The 20286-nt window shown below is 58.0% G+C and overlaps 1 protein-coding gene across 4 annotated transcripts in view; it reads left to right on the top strand.

Annotated features, from left to right (window-relative positions):
• The window catches only part of PKNOX1 (PBX/knotted 1 homeobox 1), a 58477-nt gene extending 39759 nt beyond the window's left edge, over nucleotides 1–18718 (top strand). For all 4 annotated transcript variants that reach the window (XM_042998703.1, XM_042998704.1, XM_042998701.1 and 1 more), the window contains 5 exons: nucleotides 20–117; nucleotides 6729–6857; nucleotides 11623–11699; nucleotides 14135–14307; nucleotides 16525–18718. In XM_042998703.1, the coding sequence (XP_042854637.1) occupies nucleotides 20–117; nucleotides 6729–6857; nucleotides 11623–11699; nucleotides 14135–14307; nucleotides 16525–16736 (689 nt within the window). In that variant the 3' untranslated portion in view covers nucleotides 16737–18718. The remainder of the gene's footprint in view (nucleotides 1–19; nucleotides 118–6728; nucleotides 6858–11622; nucleotides 11700–14134; nucleotides 14308–16524) is intronic.
• Nucleotides 18719–20286: the final 1568 nt, after the last annotated feature.

The following is a 20286-nucleotide window of genomic DNA, read 5'->3' as shown; positions in this document are numbered from 1 at the left end:
TGATCTCTTCCTTCCTGAGGTGGCACGGTCTATCAGCCTGTCACGGTTGTCACTCCTCAAGGCCAGGTGGTGACACAAGCCCTGTCGCCCGGCACCATCAGGATCCAGAACTCCCAGGTGCGTGTGCCATTCCGGGGGGAGGGCTTGGGGGCGAGCGGGGCCGTGCGGGCACGGGAGAGCCAGGCGTGGGTGTTCCTCTGCCTGAAGACCGTGCCGGTCCCCAGTTCAGCTCAGTGTCAGCCCCGTTTCTTGTTTTACTCCCCGTTTCCTTTACCGTAAGAAAGTTGCGGAGTCCAGAAAGTCCGAAGAAGCGGCAGAAAGGTCCTCCATAACCCCTTCCGCGAAGCAACCCCGTTGTCCAGTTTAGCATCGGGTGGTGTAGTTGTCTCTGGATCCGGAGACTTGAGGCAGTGTAGACGCACTCTTCCCGCCCCCGTGGAGGTCCACAGCTGACCCAGCAGGCAGGTCTTTCAGACCCTGCGGAGGCCTTCCTGCTGAGCACCTGATGGGCCAGAGCACCGCTTCAGGCTCGCCCTCCGGTGGCCGGTGGCCGGTGGGGTGGCCGGTGGGGTGGCCGGGGTGCGCGCTTCACATCCGCCCACCCACCGGAGGGGAGAGCTGAGCCGGGGCTGCCCCTCCCCCGCTCCAAGGCGCCCAGTGAGGCACCGCCCCCCACTTGGCCCCCCGCCTCCTGGGGAACACCAGCTTCGAGAGCACAGGAGGCCGCCTCAGGGGCAGAAGCAGCAGGTGGAAATGCTGTTCCGCGCTGTGACCTTGCAGTCGACCTACGCCCTCCGTGCCTTTGTGGTAGGGGAGGCTGAACTTGGTGGACTGCCCGCCCCCTTTAAGTTGTGGAGACACACACACACACACACACACACACACACACACACACACACACGTACAGTCTTGTCATTTACACGCAGCTCGGTTTAAATCAGAAAGACCACATTTCTGTTAGCAGCTCACACTAAGAACGTAGATTCGTTGTTTCCTGGAAGCACGGATGTTTCCTGCAGCCTTACTGACAGCTGGCAGCCCAGCCTTGGACACGTTCGTGTTTCCCTTAATCAGGTAGCAGATGCGAGAGGGCCTGGGCGGCGGGGGCTGGCCCGGCCCATCCGGGACTTGCCGCCTCTCGCTTCACGGGCAGAGCTGAGCTGGGCTGGGCTTGGGGGCCTTGTCATCTGGGCCCGCGAGGGGTAGAGGAGGAGCTAGACCCCAGCAGCATTGTCCCTGGGCTCCCCATCCAGCCCGCTGTCCCTGGAGCTCCCCATGTGCCACAGCCGTGAACACGGGCGGCACCTGGTCGGCAGAGCGCGTCCCAGTGCCAGCGTGAACCGCTCTCAGAGAAAGACACCTTAGAGTCCGCTGCCTTCCTTCTGGAGTAGAGGTTTATTTGTCCTGATGCTTAAGAAGGAAGTTGCTGCTTAACTGAATTTTCTTAGACACACACAGGACTAGTTTAACTAGCAAATGTGTGTTTCAGCGCAACCCCTTCTCACACAGACTCTCGCCTGTGACGCCCCCAGCCCCATGAGGCGGGCTGGCGAACGCAGCCCCCTTTCTTGCTGCCTGTGAGCTGTTTCTGTTCCGGTCCTCGTGGCCCTGCAGCCCACCGTGCGCCTGTCCCCTCCCCGTCCCCCTCCTCCATGTATGGCTTCTAGGTCAGCAGGGCTGGGAGGCCAGAGACACGGGCTGCCCGGGTTTCTGACAGAAGAGTGACCAGATTGACCGAGGGCTTGGGTGCAGGTGCTTTGGATGAGGTGGTGCATACGATTTTCTTTTTGTAGCTATTTGGGCTGCTCTGGGCTCTTTTCTTTCTTTTTCCTTTTTTGGGGGTGGGGCTGGTTCTTTCTGGGCTGCAGATAATCAGGGTGACAACTTACCGATGACGGGGTCTGTTCTTGTGTCGGAAACTGTCACGGTTCGTTCGGTCACTGTCACGGCTCATGTGGTTGCTCTGGCCAGTATGACCCCCAGGTGAATCTCAGCGGCAGTGCGGTGGCCGTCACGGCTGAGCCCTCGTAACGCTCGCCCCCGTGCTGCCCCCTACGCCCCGTCCTGCCCGGTGTCTGTCTGGGTCTCGGGTGCACACACGGGGGATTTTAACACGGCCACACTCGCCCAGGAGAGAGTCCGCCACCATGGGCCGCATTCTGACTTAGTGCCCGTCAGGAGGTGGGATTTGCCCTCTTCGTAGGGCGTCTCTATGGAAAGGTGTTTATACTTCTAAAAGTGTTTTTTTTTTTTTTAATTTTTTTAACATTTATTTGTTTTTGAGAGACAGAGAGAGACAGAGTGTGAGTGGGGGAGGGGCAGAGAGAGAGGGAGACACGGAATCCGAAGCAGGTCCAGACTCCGAGCTGTCAGCACAGAGGCCCTGTCAGCACAGGGCTCGAACTCACAGACCGCGAGATCACGACCTGAGCCGAAGTCCGACACCCAACCGACTGAGCCACCCAGGCGCCCCTAACATTTTTAAAATTTATTTTTGAGAGACACAGAGAGAGTGAACAGGGGAGGGGCAGAGAGAGGGAGACACAGAATCCGAAGCAGGCTCCAGGCTCCGAGCTGTCAGCACAGAGCCCGATGCGGGGCTTGAACTCACAGACCACGAGATCATGACCTGAGCCGAAGTCTGACACCCTGCCGACTGAGCCACCCAGGCGCCCCTAAAAACATTTTTTTGAGAAAAGAGAAGTAACCAGGGGATTTCATTGATCTCCTCTCCTTTCCTGGGAGAGTCTATTTGTACGATCGTTATTTGTATATTTTAGGGTTTTGCTATTGGTTGGCCTGTGACAAGGTTTTTTGCCTCCATTCTACTCTCTAACTCACTTTGCTTTGATATAAAAATCAAGTTGATATCGAGCTGCGTGCCCAGCTCAGCGTCAAGGGTGCTGAGAGGCTTGGAGCAAACCGCCGCCTTTCCCGCCCGCTGTTCCCACCTCTCGTGTCAGGCACCTGCTTCCTGATCTTACAGTCGTTCCTTCTGCTGTCTTCCTCCCCGTTTCTAAACACTAAGTCACCCCTTCCACACCTGCTTTGGGCTCGCTGTCGTGGCAGGGGCCCCTGCTCGCTCTGGCTTTCCCCCATCTTCCCTGTGTGTTTGGCCTTGTGGCCGCACCCCTGCTCGGTGTTAATGTTACCCTGACTGTGTAAATACGGGTCTGTGCCGAGCTGAGTGTGTAACTGTGATCACAGCACTTTTCTGGGTCATGTGTTTGCTTCTGCCCGAGCGAACCGCTGCATTGCTGAGTCCCCGGCCGAGTGCTCGTGGGGCCGTGGCTGACACCCTCGTGCTGATCCCCCTACGCCCTGCCTTCCAGAAGGCACATCGGAGCTGTGTGCCCCCAGAAGCTCTCCGTCTCCTGCTCGCAGGGGCTCGCCTCTCTCTCTGGGCCAGGCACAGGGCATGTTCTTGAACTTTCCTTTGGCATCACCTTCAGGAGTCCCCTCTCTTGCAGCGTATACCCTCTGCTTTCTTAGCTTTATTCCCCACTTTGAAAACGTCCAGAGGAAATATGCTGGGAGGTACATTTTGTTGAGACTTTGCAAACCTGAGAATGACTATATTTCCGTCTCGTGATGCAATCTGTGTCCAAGTGCAGTTCCGAGATGCAGGTGACTGTCACCGGGGCTGGAGGCCACGGCGTCTCTGTGCCCTCGTGGCCACATCGCCTGGGGAGGAGGCCAGCGTCTTCTGTCTCCCGTCGGATGCTTCTCTCCTCCGTGCTGCTGCAGCGCCTTCCCGAAACCTCGTGTCCTTGAGTCGGGGACGTGTGCTCGGAGTCTCCCGAGACGGCCCTGCCCCCTCCCCGGCACGCACAGTCTCTTTCTAGAGCCTTTGCTAACTGAGCATCGGACCCTCCGAACAGAGTCTCTGGACTTCTGTGTGTTTGTGCTCCCATTGTCTCGTTCTCAGAGACTGACTTTTCTCTCCGCGCCCCCTCCCCCCACCGCCTTCCGCCCGTCCTCGAAGTTCAAAGTGTTCAGCAGAGCAGGGATTTTCCAGACCCTTCCTCGGCCTCTGTGCTCTGCGTCGAAGCTCCCGTTTTTGGCCCAAGGGTGGCGGCAGTTGTCTTTAGCTTCTGTGTTCTCGCTCTTCCTCTGCGCCTCAACGTTCGTTCACGCTGGTGTCTGCTTTTTGTGATGGAGACTTTCACTTATGTTTTAAATTATTATCAATATTATTTTACGTTTAATTTACATCCAAGTTAGTTAGCATGTGGTGCGCCAGTGATTTCAGGAGGAGATTCCCTAATGCGCCCTCCCCCATTTAGCCCATCGCCCCTCCCACAGCCCCTCCAGCAGCCCTCTGTCTGTCCTCTGTATTTAAGAGTCTCTTCTGTTTTGTCCCCCTTCCTATTTTTATGTTATTCTGGCTTCCCTTCGGTTCACCTGTTTTGTCTCTTAAAGTCCTCATACGGGTGAGGTCATATGATGTCTGTCTTTCTCTGCCCGAATAATTTTGTCAGCACAGCCCTGTCCGGTTCCATGAGATGGAGGATTTCGGATATTTGGGGACAGTTGCCTGTCCCCGGAACCTGAGCCGCTGGGAAGCCACTGGGTGCGCGTGGGGCGTGGGCCGCGGCAAGCGGGCCTCTCCGTTGGCCGGCCTCGGAGCGTCTTCTTCACTCGGGAAGAAGACTCCAGAGAAGGACTCTCAGATTTCTCGCTCGGGGCACAGGCCTGGCGGCAGGGGCGGGGACGGGCTGGGGTCTCCCGTGTCGCGTGGAGGCTTTCCTTGCCCCTCGCTCCCACCGTCCAGCTGCGCTCAACACGTCCTCCGTCTCCTGCGGGCCGGGGGACAGATGGGTCATCTGCGGAGAATGACGGGGAGGGTCCGGGGCTCTCTCTGCTTCCTGAGCAAACTTCCGGCCGGTTTCCTAGGCTTTTCACCCCCCTCCCGTCCAGTCCCTGGCCTTGCCGGAGCCCCGCAGGGCCGGCGGCTGCTCTGTTCCGAGGCCCTCGGTCTGCTTCCTCACGCAGCCTCGCCGGCCCTCTCAGACCCCGTTGACGCCATCCGTGGGGTCCGGTCACACGGCCAGCCGTCACTGGGCCTATTTTTGAGCCCACGGTTGCTTCAGCCCTGCACAAGAAAAGCGACACTGAGCCCACGTCAAGCTTCATGAGGGACATGACACGTTAATTGAGACCAATAAGGCGACAAGCTGAAGTGTGGCCCCTGGTGCTTGGGAACTCCTGCTGGAAGGTCACTTCCCGCTCTTCCCTGTGCCCGCGTAGGAGCACGGAGAGGGCGCTCGACACCACCCGCTTTCAGCCTCCGACTAGGAAACCTGTTTCCGAAAACTCTTAGGCCCTGGATAACAGTCTTTGGTTTTAAGATATTTTAGGTACAGTCAGTGTCTTAACGTCTCCTTTAAGTCATAAATTCTGTTTAGATGATATTGTTGAGGCTTTTAAAGAATGTATCCAAAGTGATATAAATCCAGAGGAAGCACAGATAATACGGTGACCTCTCCAAAGTAAAGTTCCAGATCCTTTCTTTTTTTTCAAAAATTTTTAATGTTTATATTTGAGAGAGAGAGAGAGAGAGAGAGAGCACGAGCAGAGCAAGAGCAGAGACAGAGAGGGAGACATAGAATGCAAAGCAGGCTCCCGGCTCTGAGCTGTCAGCACAGAGCCCGACGCGGGGCTGGAACTCACGAACAGTGAGATCATGATTTGAGCCGAAGTTGGACGCTTAACCGACTGAGCCACCCAGGCGCCCCGAGTTCCAAATCCTTTAAACTGTGTCTGTGGGGGCACCCGGGTGCCCCAGTCAGTTAAGCATCTAACTTCGGCTCAGGTCATGGTGAATCAACGGTGTCTATGAATGCATCACATTGAAGTTGATGTTCGTTTTCTTGTGGAGTCCGTTTCATACATAAGTTCTAAATTCAAGTGCAACAGTAGAGAGGTCTCTGCTGTGTGTGTGTGAGGCCCTGGTGAGTGGTGATCGCTTTCGTCCCCTGCCCGTGTCGTGAGCACTGATGACAGCGTCCGCACGGGCGTGCTGGGCATCAGGTGCGGCGCCTGGGACCTGCCGGGGCCTGAGGCCTGTCCTTACAGACATCAGATCTCTCTTTCGTTTGTGTGCAGGACATTCGCGGAGCCCTGCCCGTCCTTCCTTTTGAAAGGCAACGGACAGAGCGTGTTCCCTGCTCTCCGCGGGGGGTGGGAGCATCTGTCGTGGCTGTGGAGCCGTCTGGGCCGCCGGCGGTCCCTCGTCCCTCGCTCTGTGATGCTTCTGTCTGCTCCTGTGTGTGCCTTTGCCCCCTGCTCGGCCGACGGGCCATCTCCAGCCCCAGGCCTTCCTGCCCGTTCTCGTCGATTGCCTGACAGCTCTCTCGGCTGGGCGAGCGGGGTTCTGTCACGTCCCTTACCAGAGGACGCAAGGCGAAAACGGGCAGTGGATGAGAGGGCCGTGGGGTTGGCGTGTCGACAGGGGAGCGACCCCGGGGACCTGCCGGTGCCCGTGTCACCTGCCTCGCCAGATGAGGGGCCGCTGACAGCGAGACAGCCGTGCCCGTGGCCGCAATGCCCCGGGATCCTCCTCCCGCCCCGAATAGCCTGCACCCGCCCCAGTGCACGTGCCCCTGCTATCGACAAGTCGTTTACCCGTAGATCTTTGGCTGTGGTCTCCATCCGAGGTCCTGGGCCAGTTGGACGTGTCACGATTTTCTGTGCTTTCTAACATTTTCTTTTCAATTGTTTAAAAGCTCCAGTTACAGTTGAACCAAGACCTCAGCATCTTGCATCAAGATGACGGCTCGTCCAAGAATAAAAGGGGCGTTTTGCCGAAGCATGCCACCAACGTGATGAGGTCTTGGCTCTTCCAGCACATAGGGGTAAGAACGCAAGTGGCCGCACCGCTAGCCGCGCCCCGAGCTGCTCGCTTTCTGGCGCGCTTCCCGGGAAAGATGTGCGGGTCGGCGCGAGCAGGCCCGGCGTGAAGTGTCGGTCTTTTGTCGACCGTCTAGACGTCGGGGTGGAGTACGGGACGGAAGGAGGGTTACCAAAACCCGGAGGTCCCCCCCTCGAGTGACGTAAACAGGAGGGCACCCCCGGTGAAAAGGGAATCCCTTCAGCTCACGTCAGTCCCGTGCGTGCGTGAGAGCCAGCTCCCCGTGAGTGATGACGGGGTGAGGTGGGGTGAGGTCAGTTAGGGAGGCGGGCAGGCAGAGGCTGGGTCGGGGCAACACCCGGGCAGGCGGCGCGATGTCGCACGTATTGGACTTGGAAGGAAGAGGTGGGAAGGTCGAAGATGGCGATGTGGACGGGGGGGGGGGGCGCACGTGACACAGAGTGGGGCCCACAGACAGCACCCGCCCATCCACGTTGTGTGCGCGCGCCTGTTTCCTCCCCTGGGTCACGGCCGCGTCGTCTCCGCAAGGTGGCCCCTCCCGGGAAGCACGTACTCGCTGCTCCGTTCAGCGGGGGACACCCTCAGCCCGCGTGCCCCTGAGCCTGCGGGAGGCGTGTGGCCCGGAGCAGCTTCCAGGAGTGAGCGCCCAGCCTGCTGGCCGGGACCGGGAGCGACCAGGTTGGCTTTCGGGGGAGCGTGTGGCGAGACCGAGGTGGGAAAGTGGACACCACGTGCTGCGTTACAGCCACGTCCGGCGGAAGGAGGGGCCTTTGTGTAGTGAGGAGGGACGGGAGGTCGGGAGGTCCAGCAGGGAGCTGCCCGGAAGCCTCGGGAACCAGCTTCGCGGCCGGGTGCCTTCATCCCGGCTTGTTTTCTCTGGTGCACGCGCCCCCTGCCCGCGCGGCCCCGGCCTCCACGCGACCGCACGGAGCGCCCGCGCCCCCGATCGCCGTGGCCGTGGGCTGGCTCTGCCCCTCTCCGTCGCTGCCATGGGCGCCTGCTCGTGCCTTTGGTTGCCCGGCCTCTTCCTCCCTGCCCCGCGCTCCCCGTCCGCGTCCCAGCGCGCCGTGCTTGTCAGCGAGGTGCCTGTCGGACCCAGGGCTCCTCGCGCCCTTTCCCTGCATCCACCGTTCGGGAAGCCCGCTGCCTGGGCCCGCGGCCTGCGTTTGTTTCCGGGACCGGTCTCCGTCCTCACCCCGGCTGTGAGCCACGAGGCCAGCGTCCATCTCGGTCATCCCGCGTCTTCTGGGGTTTGGCCCTTGCCGCGGCCGGGTGGCACCCCCTTTTCTCTGACTGGCGTCAGGCTCCCTACCCGGGAGGTGACGGTCCAAAGTAGCAGCCGGCTCGAGGCTTTGAACCGGCATGTGATGTCGCTGAGCAGTCGGGGCGGGGAGGGGGGCAGGACCCCTCTCCCTTTCCTGGAGGGAAGGCCCTGAGGGAGCCGGGCCCCCGCTTCCCTCCTGCTCTGCTGTCCTGTTCTCCGCTGGCCACCCCCGCCTGCAGGACACGGCAACACGTGTCAGAGAGGACAGTGCTGTCTCTGAGCGGCGTGGCCACACCTGGAAACGTGTCCCGAAAGGTTTCACGTCAAGAGGAGAGGCTTTATGGATGACGGGCACAGCGATGTTGGGTATCCGGACGCGAAGACTGGGCGTGGGGTTTAGGACACACCCGTCTGCCGGACCGTTACACAGCTGGTCGAGTCGGCAGCGAGGGCTGGGGCGCCAGGAAGGTTCGGGCAGGTGGCAGGGACTGAGGGCGGGACGTACCCACGTCTGAGCCCACTGTGATCTCACAGCCGATGCATGGTCGTCACGCTACAGACGGGTGGTAGAATCGGTGTTTTTCTTTTAAGTTTCCTTTAACGTCGTAATGATTTGTGCAACAGTAAACCCTGTGATAAGGTTGAAGTGAAATGTTCCTCTGTTTCCCCCCCATGAAGCATTTTCTGTCTCTCTTGCCCTCATGTCTCGGAAATCGCATCCTCTCCGGTGGTGTTCCCAATACGCTAGGATAGCGTTTTCTGCTGTGTGATGGCTTTCTTTGTCTTTTCTTTTGTTTTTGGTGAAAGCACTTAGGTTTCCTGCCCCCTTTGATTTTATCAGCTTCTATTTATTATTTTTTTAAGTTTATTTATTTTGAGAGAGAGAAAGAGAGAGAATGAGGGAAAGGCAGAGAGAGAGAGAGAGAGAAAGAGGGAAAGGCAGAGAGAGAGAGAGAGAGAGAGAGAGAAAGAGGGAAAGGCAGAGAGAGAGAGAGAGAGAGAGAGAAAGAGGGAAAGGCAGAGAGAGAGAGAGAGAGAGAGAGAGAAAGAGGGAAAGGCAGAGAGAGAGAGAGAGAGAGAGAGAGAAAGAGGGAAAGGCAGAGAGAGAGAGAGAGAGAGAGAGAATGAGGGAAAGGCAGAGAGAGAGAGAGAGAGAGAGAGAGAAAGAGGGAAAGGCAGAGAGAGAGAGAGAGAGAGAGAAAGAGGGAAAGGCAGAGAGAGAGAGAGAGAGAGAAAGAGGGAAAGGCAGAGAGAGAGAGAGAGAGAGAGAGAGAGAATGAGGGAAAGGCAGAGAGAGAGAGAGAGAGAGAGAGAATGAGGGAAAGGCAGAGAGAGAGAGAGAGGGAGAGAGAGAATGAGGGAAAGGCAGAGAGAGAGAGAGAGAGAGAGAGAGAGAGAAAGAGGGAAAGGCAGAGAGAGAGAGAGAGAGAGAAAGAGGGAAAGGCAGAGAGAGAGAGAGAGAGAGAGAGAAAGAGGGAAAGGCAGAGAGAGAGAGAGAGAGAGAGAGAATGAGGGAAAGGCAGAGAGAGAGAGAGAGAGAGAGAGAGAATGAGGGAAAGGCAGAGAGAGAGAGAGAGAGAATGAGGGAAAGGCAGAGAGAGAGAGAGAGGGAGAGAGAGAATGAGGGAAAGGCAGAGAGAGAGAGAGAGAGAGAGAGAATGAGGGAAAGGCAGAGAGAGAGAGAGAGAGAGAGGGAGAGAGGGAGAGAGAGAGAGAGGGAGAGAGGGAGAGAGAGAGAGAGAGAGAGAGAGAGAATGAGGGAAAGGCAGAGAGAGAGAGAGAGAGAGAATGAGGGAAAGGCAGAGAGAGAGAGAGAGAGAGAGAGAATGAGGGAAAGGCAGAGAGAGAGAGAGAGGGAGAGAGAGAATGAGGGAAAGGCAGAGACAGAGAGAGAGAGAGAGAGAGAGAGAGAATGAGGGAAAGGCAGAGAGAGAGAGAGAGAGAGAGAGAGAGAGAGAGAGAGAGAGAGAGAGACCCCAGCAGGCCCTGCTCTTTTAGCTCAGAGCCCAGCGCGGGACCCGAACCCACGAACCCTGAGATCATGACCCGAGCCGAAATCAAGAGTCGCGCCTTTAACTCACCGAACCCCCCAGGCGCCCCGCAAGTACGGTGTTTGCATTTGCACGGCCTCTGCCTCCGGCCGTGTGCCGTGGGCCGACCGATCGAACCGCCGTCGTCTGAGGGAGCAGGCCCGCCGTGGGGGTGAGCGTGGCGCCCCACCGGCGTGACTCCCGCCCACCGAGTGACACTCACGGGAGCCTCTGCCCCCCGTGTGCTCTCCGGGGCCCCGGGGCGTCCACAAGGGACGTGGGTGCGCGTAGGTCTGAGAGTAGACGTCTTCACGGTTTCTGCGTGCAGACGGTAATCAGTCCTGGAGAAACCGTTTGTGCCGTAGGTGGGAATTACCTTCCCTTGGGACCTCTGTGACTTTTGGTAGGTACTTCTGCTTTAATGCTGTTTTTTTTTAAGCGAAAGGTACTAATCACAAGGGAAGGAGTGACGTAGCAGACCCGCGCATCCCCAGCGGTGGCTCGGTCCGCTGACCGCACACGCTGACCTAGCGGGGCGGCTCCCGAAAAGCCGTCCGCGCGGCCCCTTGTCGGTGTCTCCTCACGACACCTGTGACAGAAACGTGTCACCCCGCGGGACGGGCCTGGAACAGCCTGCCCTGCCCCTTCCCCGCGCCCTCCCGTTTACCCAGCCGTCGGATGGGGAGCGCGTGTGCCCTCCTGCCTCAGTTTCCTCGTCTGTAGAATGGGGATGACCGCCGTGTCTCAGAAGTGACCGAGGAAAGCGGTTTTCTGTAGGACGTGCAGCCTGATGTCCGTGCCGCCTGGCCGGGTCAGAGCTCAAGCCTGTGTCCGCGCGTGTGCTCCTAACGTACCCTCGGCGGGGCGGTCCCTAAATTAGCGGCCGTATCACGTGGTTGGGACAGTGACCCCCGCGGTGGCCGCAGCTCCTGGCGGTGGGGGCGCCACCCGTGCCGTCTGTGAGCCTCCGGCTGTCGCAGCCCGCCTTTGTGCCCCAACCGCCGCGTTGGCGCTGAGCGGCTCTGGGAGACGCTGCATTCTGTGCGGGACGTTTCTAAGACAAGTTTGTGAGGCTGAAGGCGTTTTAGCAGAACACTGTCGCTGCTCACCAGTCGTTTCGTTAATGTTTATTCATTTTCAGAGAGAGAGAGACAGAGAGAGAGAGAGAGAGCACGCACGCAGGGGGAGGGGCAGAGAGGGAGGGACAGGGAGAGAATTGCAAGCGGGCTCCACACCGTCAGCCTGACTCGGGGCTCAGGCTCACAAACCGTGAGATCACGACCTGAGCCAAAATCGGGGGGAGTTGGACGCTGAACCCACTGACCCGCCCGCCCAGGCGCCTCACTACTTAGCGGTCTTACTAAGGACTGTTCACGCGTTTCTCGGCTACCCAGAGAAGCCGGACTTCCTGTGTAAACACCGAGGTTCACGGTAACTTTTCTTCTTGTTCGTAGCACCCCTACCCGACAGAAGATGAGAAAAAACAGATCGCTGCTCAGACAAATTTGACACTACTCCAAGTTAACAACTGGTAAGATGCGCCCGCTCCCCGGGGTCGTGCCAGTCGGCGCGATAGAACCCTTGAAAGTACGGACGCTAATGAATAGCGGAATTTGGCTGAAGGTTCCTGAGTTCTCGTGACCAGCAGCGCTGTCGTCAGGACTGGGATCGGTGGCGGGAGGCTTGGGAAGAGATCAGCGCACGCTCTCAGCTTTCGGGGATCAGTGGCCCTCGCAGTGGACCCTCTGCCCACACGCTGCTTGTGCAGTGAGACTCGCGTGTCCCCGCCGTGTTTCTCGCCCCGAGCCCCCACACTCAGTGCCGATGGCCTGTTTTCGTGGGTAACCTCCTCCGGGTGGTGACGGCCGCCACGAGGCATCCTGACCTCGGGGGCACCCCCCGTGGCTCTCCCACCTTTGGGAGCCTTGTGCCACTTTGTTCAGCTCTGAGTGGGGGTCCAGGTGGTGGTCCCACCCGCAGCGGGGTCCTGTGGGGACCTCGGGGCCCTACAAGGGACACGCCTGGGACAGGTCGACTTCGTTGATGACACGTCCTCCTGTTCTAACCCCGGTGTCGCGTACTGTCATGGACGCCTGAGCCCTGACCGCATGTCCCGGAAATCAGGGCTGCTCCCGTCAGCAATGGCGCTGGGCTCCAGGGGCGCGCTTCCGTTCTGTGCGCCTGTCACTTGTGTCCTTTGTGTTCACGCGCGCACGTGTGGACGCGAGTCCAGCTTACAGAACGGGCCCGTGTAGAAGAGAAGAGAGCACACGTGCTATCAGTCGGAAATACCGTTAGAGCTTACACCTGAAGGTCAGGTGGGCTCCGGGGTACGTGACGGGGTCTCCCGGCATACGCAGTCGTCTGTGCGGGACGTGTGCTCAGGTACCGCACCAAACATCTCCGGTATCCTGCCGTGGGCCATTGTTGCGGTTTTGGGAGCCGGTGATAGACCATAGTCCTCGAACTGTCTCCTGTGGAATCTTGAAATGCCGTTAGCAGAAACGGAGGTTTCACACGTGTTGTCGCTGTGACGTTCGTGACGGCCTAGGACACGCTCCGTTTCCTCCTGTCCCCTCGTGTGACACGTCCTGTCTCGGTTCGGTCCTACCAGTGGTCGATCCGTTGGGGGTGAATGTTAGAGACACTTGTTTGCACATTGTGATGCTTTTGCCGCTGCCCGGCCTTCCCACTTTTCTTCAGGGTTGACTTCCTTGAGCTCTGTTAGCAGAATTGTCTTGTCTAGAAGGTTTGACCTCAACTTTTTTTTTTTTTTTAAATTTTGGTTAATGTTTGTTTTTGAGAGAGAAACAGAGCACGAGCAGGGGAGGGGCAGAGAGAGAGAGACAGACAGACAGACAGAATCCGAAGCAGGCTCCAGGCTCCGAGCCGTCAGCACAGAGCCCGACACGGGGCTCGAACCCACGAACCGTGAGATTGTGACCTGAGCCGAAGTCGGATGCTCAACCGACTGAGCCACCCAGGCGCTCCTGCTTGTTTCTGTTTTTAGAGCGTATCTTCCTGCAATTGTAGATGGTTTTGAACGCGAGGGTTATATTTTTTAAACTGTATTGGAGTAATCTCTGCCCCCAACGTGGGGTTCAAATTCACGACCTGAGATCACGAGCGGGCCAGCCAGGCACCCAGGACCGTTAGGATTTTAACGCTAAGTGACCTTGTCACTGGTCCGGGCCCAGCTCTGCTCTGTGTCGGGGGCACCGAGAGCAGCGTGTGGTGGCACAGCACCGGGACAGAAGTAGAGCCCGCGTGTCCGCTGGTGCTTGGCTTTCTCTTGCTGTCAGGGTCCCGCTGCGGGGGTTAGCGGGCTGGGCTGCGGCGAGAGGTGAGCCCCTGTCGCTGTCCTCCTGGAGGAGGCCCGGCCAGTGCAGCTGTGGCCCGGTCGGAGCGTGCGGTCCGAGCTCGCCAGCGGCCGTGGGCGTCCCGCAGGCTGCGGTCACGGCAGGTGGGGGGGGCGCGGGGAGACAGAGCCCCCTCCCAGGTGCCGGCAGGGGTGCAGGCTTTCCGTCCACACGCTTACGAGCCGCCTGCCCTGCCGACCTCAGGCTCCCGCAGCAGTGGTTGTGCGCGTGCGGGGTCAGGGGTCGGGTCCCCGCGGGGGTGGTGAGTCGCTTCTGAGCTGCCTCGTGGTGGGGGCGGTTAGTGACCTAGGAACTTAGTTCCTCTGGGACTAGCCCGTCGTGAGCGGCGTGCAGGGTCGCAGGTCTGGCCCCGGAGCCGTGCTTAGAGGTGACCACGAGGTCCGGGCGGGACAGGACCCCCGGGTGTGCAGTGTGGCCGCTCTCCGGGCCCCTCCCCGGGGACACCGGCGCCCCACCTGCCATCCACGTGCGCTGGGCCGGGGGAGAGGTGCGCGGGCCACCTGAGGTCCAGGCTGGCTCTGACGCCTCCCCTGTAGGGGCGTTTGCTGTCCCAGTGACCGCTTCTGGTGTCGCCCTCCACACCCAGGTTCATCAACGCCAGAAGACGGATTCTTCAGCCCATGTTGGATTCCAGTTGCTCAGAAACCCCAAAAACTAAGAAGAAGACAGCTCAGAACAGACCGGTCCAGAGGTTTTGGCCCGACTCCATCGCCTCGGGAGCTGCACAGCCGCCGCCCAGCGAGCTGGCCATGTCGGAAGGTGGGCCTCGCGGGGGCTGGGGGGGCGGTGGGGACAGGGATGGGGAGGGGGGCCGTGGGGGGGGGGGCCCAGAGGCTGGGGGAGGGCCTGGCTGCTTGGGGGCAGCAGGGGTGTGGGCAGGGACGGCCTTGACTGCGGTGGCAGCCTTGAGCCTTGGGTCGCGGCGGCTGCCGTGTTTCGCGCGTGACGCGTGAGGGAGGCATCGCGTACGGAGCGTGGTGCGTCTGGGAGGCCCGGTTTCCTGTGCGTTCTGTCCTTTTGCCCCTTTTCGTGTTTCTTGTCCCTGGGAGCTCGGAGCTCAGGATGGAGCTCTGCCAGCCCCACCACCTGGCATCTCACCCCTTTTCCCCGTGAGCCCCCGTGGCTGGTCCCCTCTGACGGTGTCCCTCTCCCTCATCACAGGCCCCCGTCCCCGCATGCTCCATAAGCACCTTTCCGTGGGCACGCCTTGCCCAGGTGTGGACTGTCTGGGTGTGTCTGGTTCTCGGTGTGTAGGTGGTGTTCCCAGCCCGTCCCCACTGTCTCGTTCTTCCTGTTTTTCTCAGCAGTTTGCTGTTCCCGAGGAAAGTTCGCGGCCGTTACGTCTTCAAACACTTTCTGACGCCCCCCCCCCCCCCCCGCCCCGCCCCCTCCGGGCCCCCAGGTCCCCGTCTGTCCTGCTGTTCTTTCTAGGGTTTGGGATTCCGTCTCTCGTTTCCGTTTTGATAGTTTCCACGTCTGTGTTGGGGCTTCGCTAACCTTTTCTCCCGTGGTTAAGCTGCCACCGGTCCCACCACGGGCGTGTCTCAAGGTAGACATCCTAGTGCGCGTTTCCGGAAGTTCGGGACAGTCTTTGGCGGCGCTCGTGGCTCTCCTTCGTAGCATACAGTCACAACAACCGCTTTGATGGCCTCCTCTGCTGGTTCTAACATCTATCAGCCCCAGGCTGGTTTCCGGTGACCCGGTTTTCTGCTCACTGTGGGTGGTTTTCCTGCCTGGTGATCCTGGACTGGATGGCGGGCCTTGTGAATGCCACCTTGCTGGGGCGGGTGCTTTTGCACGGGGGCAAGGCTCCCGAGCTCTGTTCCAGCCCTGAAGGGACCCTCTCGTGCCCTGCTCGGTGATCGGCCCTCGTTTGGTGACCAGCGGTGCTCAGTCCTGGGCAGACCCCCCGCAACCAAGGCCGGACCTCGGGTGGCACCCCACCCCCACGCCCCTCCACCCGCCCGGCCTGGGCATCGTCTTCCGATCTTTCCAGCTGGTTCTTCCCCGGGGCTTGATTGTCTCCGGCCGCCCGTGCGGACCTCCCTCCACCGAACGGACGAGCCGGCTGTCCACAGATGTGCCGGCCTCGCGGTTGGGACGGGCCCCTCGCAGCGGGCTGTGCATCGCGCTTCGTTCTGTTCCTTGAGGGCCGGTGTGTGCATTTGAAGCTTCATCGTTTGGGTTTTGATATGCGGTGGCCTTAGGTTTAAGTAATTTATATTTCCAGTTCTTGTTTTGTCTTTTAATCCAAATTACTTAGGATTAGTATTAGGTTTCGCTCCCTCCTTCCGGCCTTGGAAAAGGCAGTGCCTGTGTATTGGGGGAGAAGTTCAAGCAAGACTTGCCAGTGACCAGTAAGTTTCTGCCCCGTCTTGGCTTCTGATCTTCTCCAGAAAGCGTCCTTATCACCAGTCTCCCGTATATGCTCCCAGCGCATCTGTGACATGACGTGACGTACTGTGCGGGGGGCAAGGACGGATGAGTGAATCTCTTTAAAAGCGTTTCCCACATTCTACCGCCCGACACTGTCTCCCGCTGCCGTCGTCACTTGTCGCTGCTCCTGGAGACCTTCAGGGACGAGCGTGTGAGCCCCCTGGGCTGCTGGGGACCAGCGTGTCCCAGGGTCCTCCTTGTTCCCCTTGTCACACGGTCTCCCCGACTGCGACCCTGGCCCCTTGCCTTTGTCTTCTTGCTCCTCGTCTTGTCCCTTGTCCTGCGTCCTGGTCTCCTGTTCCCTTGCGGCTCCTGCTTCTGCCCTGCACACCCGCGTCCGTATAGCCCCTTACGGACCGCCTGCAGACCAGGAACTTGCGCCGCGTATTAGCGGAGGAGGGTGTGACGTCTCCTAACCCCTGGCGATCGTCCCAGAGACTCGCGTGGGGGCCCCGACACGAGGTCAGAGGAGCGAAGGGCACCCGGCTGGGTCACGAAGCGTCTCCCTGGGCGGGCGCTAATCTGAACGTTCTGCCGCAGGAGCCGTCGTGACGATCACCACGCCCGTGAGCATGAACGTGGACAGCCTGCAGTCTCTGTCCTCGGACGGCGCCACCCTGGCGGTACAGCAGGTCATGATGGCGGAGCAGAGCGAGGACGAGTCTGTGGACAGCACGGGGGACAGCGGGGCCGCGCTCGCCCCCACCCACATCAGCGGGCTGGTCCTGGAGAACAGTGACTCCCTGCAGTAGGGCCGGCACAGCCCAGAACCGCGGGGCGGGCCTGACTTTTTACAGTTTGCACAGCAAACATTTTACACACTTTTATTTCTGACATGTTTTATACGTAGATGGAGAAGAATGCACTTTTGTATTTCATAGTGAGCTTCGAGAGCGCCCTCGCGGGCGCGGCGACTTTCCGGTGTGCGTGTGTGTGCGTGTGTGCGTGCGCGGGTTTTTAAGGAGATTCTTTAAAGGTTTAACGCTAAAAATGTGATGAATGACAGACACCCCCGTGAGCCCCTAATTAGTTAAGGAATAGTGCTGCCATTTTCTAGAAAATTATGCAGTTTTAATTTCGTTCTGTGGTTGAAGCAGGTCCCAGTGGGCTGATTGATTTGTGTCGCCCACGGATTGGAGAGAAGCTTCTGCACCTTAAAACTGCCAGTGCGAGGTAGACGCCCACGGCAACAAAGTGCGTGTGGCCCGTGGTGAGCGTGCTCTGGTGGACATACGCCGAGGTCCCCACGGACTTGGTGAGCCTGTTTCATTTGCTATATATGAAAAGAAACTCCTATTTTTACCTTGCTGGAATTATTGGATAAAAAGCTATTTTTATAAATTCGCTATGAATTGGATTATGACTATATTGAGGATAAAATTTCTAGAGAAGAAACACACGTGCTTACTATTTCAATTTGGAATGTTCTGAACTGACCAAATTTAGTGAACCTGCCCAAAGGTAGCTAGCATTCCACGGTTCTCCACCGTCCCGGGGGAGTGATTGACATGTAGCACCATAGAAGAAACAAGTGTCTAATGAAATTTTGACGCCTCCAGACTTCAGTGTATGTGTAAAAGCTCAGATTGCCTTTCACACTTGATCTGAACCTGTATCTAAAGGTGTTTGCTAAATAGGACTTAGGTGAGTTAAGTGAGGTGGTAACCAGTAGTCCGAAGCTGTGACCACACACGTCAGTCTAATTTAAACTCGACTACAGTTAAATGGTTACTGCGCCAGTTAGCTGTGTATTGTTTTAGAAGTTTTTAGTCAGCCCTATGTTATGCATAGAATGTTTATTATAAACTAATATAAGATGTTCTCTGTGCCACCGGCCCAGAGTGAGACCCGGTAACCAGCACCCGCGCTGTTACGCAATTAACACGTCCCCAAAGCGACACAGCTCCCCGGGCGGGCTCTCCGGCCTCAGCTCACACGCGTCTGCCGTCGGTCCCGGGGTCAGTATTTTCTCCCTGTACGTCGTCGCTTTGGGATTCCCGGGCCCCCACCCCCACCCCCACCCCCAACCCCGACTTGATCACATGAGGTTTGGGGTAATTTTAGGACTTCCGTTTCCCGGCGACAAGGCAGACCAAAAGAGTAGACTGGGTTTTGTTGCCTTTGTTTTCATTTATTTGCAAGTGGGGCTTTTGCTCAGAAGACAAGCCACCTTGTCTCATCAAGCCTTTGTGTCGTCTTAAAGGGGACGCCCAGTGTTCGTGTTTCTAAAAGGTGGTTTGGTGTTTGGGAAGGTCGCCAGTTCTGGAGATTCAACAGCCGTCATTAGTTACGGACCAAGGTTACATTGCAGGATATCTGGAGCTGGGGCAGATTTTTTCTGGAACTGATCCCCCCCCCCCCCCCAAATTGGTTAATTACAGTTAATCACAGAAGACTTATTTCCTAGGTAACTTAGGAGGCGGTAAGAAATACATAGAATTTTCTTTGAAAAATACTTCAGGAGCTTTAAAAGAAAAAGCAGAGTAAACTCTTTTGCAGTGAGAACAACACTTTTAAGCAACAGTTGCGTTCCTTATTTATAAACAATTTGTAACATTTTCAGTAAGCCTACACAAGTTTCGTAGATCATTTTAACTTGACCTAAATCGAACTTGGTTGGACTTCTTGAAACCAGGAGCTGTGGACACCAGCCAGCCACCTTCCTCCCCCCCACAGTCCCTCTAGTTGCCCGCTCTTTGGGTGCATGTGGACTCACAGGCAGGTCACTGCCCCCCCCCCCCCCCCCCCCCCCCCCGCCGCCCCAGGGGTCACGTTCACTGAGCTGCGGGAGCCTGTTAGTCGAGGGCTGCACAGACTGCCCGTCCGGAGACAGACGGGGGCCGTGCGGGGTCCCGCTGCCCTCGCTGGCCTGAGATCGGCCTTCCGTGCCCGGTGACGCACCGCGCTCCCTGCGGCTGAAGCCGGTTTCCTCAGGCTCGAAGTTCTTACCGGGTTCGGAGGACTAGGATAAGCCGTCCAGAGACAGGGCGCTCGTGGACAGGCCCGAGCTTCCCCCCCTACTCTCCCCTCAAATAACCGAGGTGCTCGGAGACAACCTTGGCGTGGCAAGCCGTTTCGGTTCATAAAACCGCTGCCCGGCGTGTCTGTCGTCGGTTTGCATTTTATAAACCCCCATCTTCCAGCCCTCGGACCTTCAAGAGAACCTTTGAAAATGGGACTCCCTCGAGCGTTCATTTTCACGGAGCAGATTCGATCCTGACTTCCCGCCAGAAGGACGCTCCGGATGTGTCCCCAGACCCAGAGTAAGAATGTCGTTACCCGTCCCGCGGCTTCGCCGTCCCCAGACGAGCCGCCGCCGCCGCCGGACCCGGCTTGCCGTTTTCTGGCTGCAGGTAGTGACGTCCGTTTCAGTCTCTGTCCGGGACGCACGGTGGGGCGGCAGGTGGTACCAGAGCGCACCTGCGGGTCGCGGCGGCCTTTTCTGTGCGGCCCTTACCTGTGTGAGCCGGCTCGGGGCCCTTGCCTTTTAGACAAACTCGACCCTACCTGGACGGTGGGCGAGGCCCACCTCCGGCGGTTAGGGACGGAAATAACCCAGCAATCTGCCTTTGTTTTAGTTGTGTTCGGTCTACGAACTGACAATCTTTAAAATGTGAATACTGTAACAATATGTTTTCTTGGATTGTTGTCTCGAAAGGGGATTTTTGTGAAGCAATTGATTTATCAAAGCAAAAAAATTAAAAATAGAAACATGCTTCGTGGATGTGTTATTTTGTAAAGCTGGGGTCACCGTGAGCTGTTTTTCCATTTTAAGGAAAACATTCAAATTGTTGACAGGTTTTGCTGGTGACGCGGGGCTCGTAGTGACCCCTGCACGTTGTTGGAAAAGGAGGATTGCACTGGAGCACTCAGGGCCATTTGCATTTTCTGGAATCTTCTTCAACTGCTCAGTTCCATTAGTTGTTGGCGTTCCGGGAAAGAATTGGAAAGCTTTTGTTTGTTTTTTGCTGTGGTTTATCATAAATGTAATTATTTTGACGGTAATGGGAAAATGCTTCGTCGGTGACGTAGCGCGTGTTGTGGAATGACCCACGGCCGCTCCTGGACACGTCGAAGCGCCACATTAAAGCCTTTTCAGCAAGGTTTCTTCTTCGTAGGCCAGTGTGTTTGAACTCCCCCCACACTGTTTATGCTTAGAGGCTAAGGTCAGCAGACTCAAGTATTTTTAAAAAGTGCATCTCATCGCAAGCCTTGCGGGTGACTCGACGAGCCGGCTCTGAAGTCTGTCGTTTTAGGAAACGTTCTGAGCAATTTGATGGCAAGTCGAGCCCCTGTGTGCTC

The sequence above is a fragment of the Panthera tigris genome, chromosome C2 (genome assembly GCF_018350195.1).
Source record: "Panthera tigris isolate Pti1 chromosome C2, P.tigris_Pti1_mat1.1, whole genome shotgun sequence".
NCBI lineage: Eukaryota > Metazoa > Chordata > Mammalia > Carnivora > Felidae > Panthera > Panthera tigris.
Note: the sequence above shows the minus strand (reverse complement) of the source record. Positions and strands in the feature narration are given on the sequence as shown.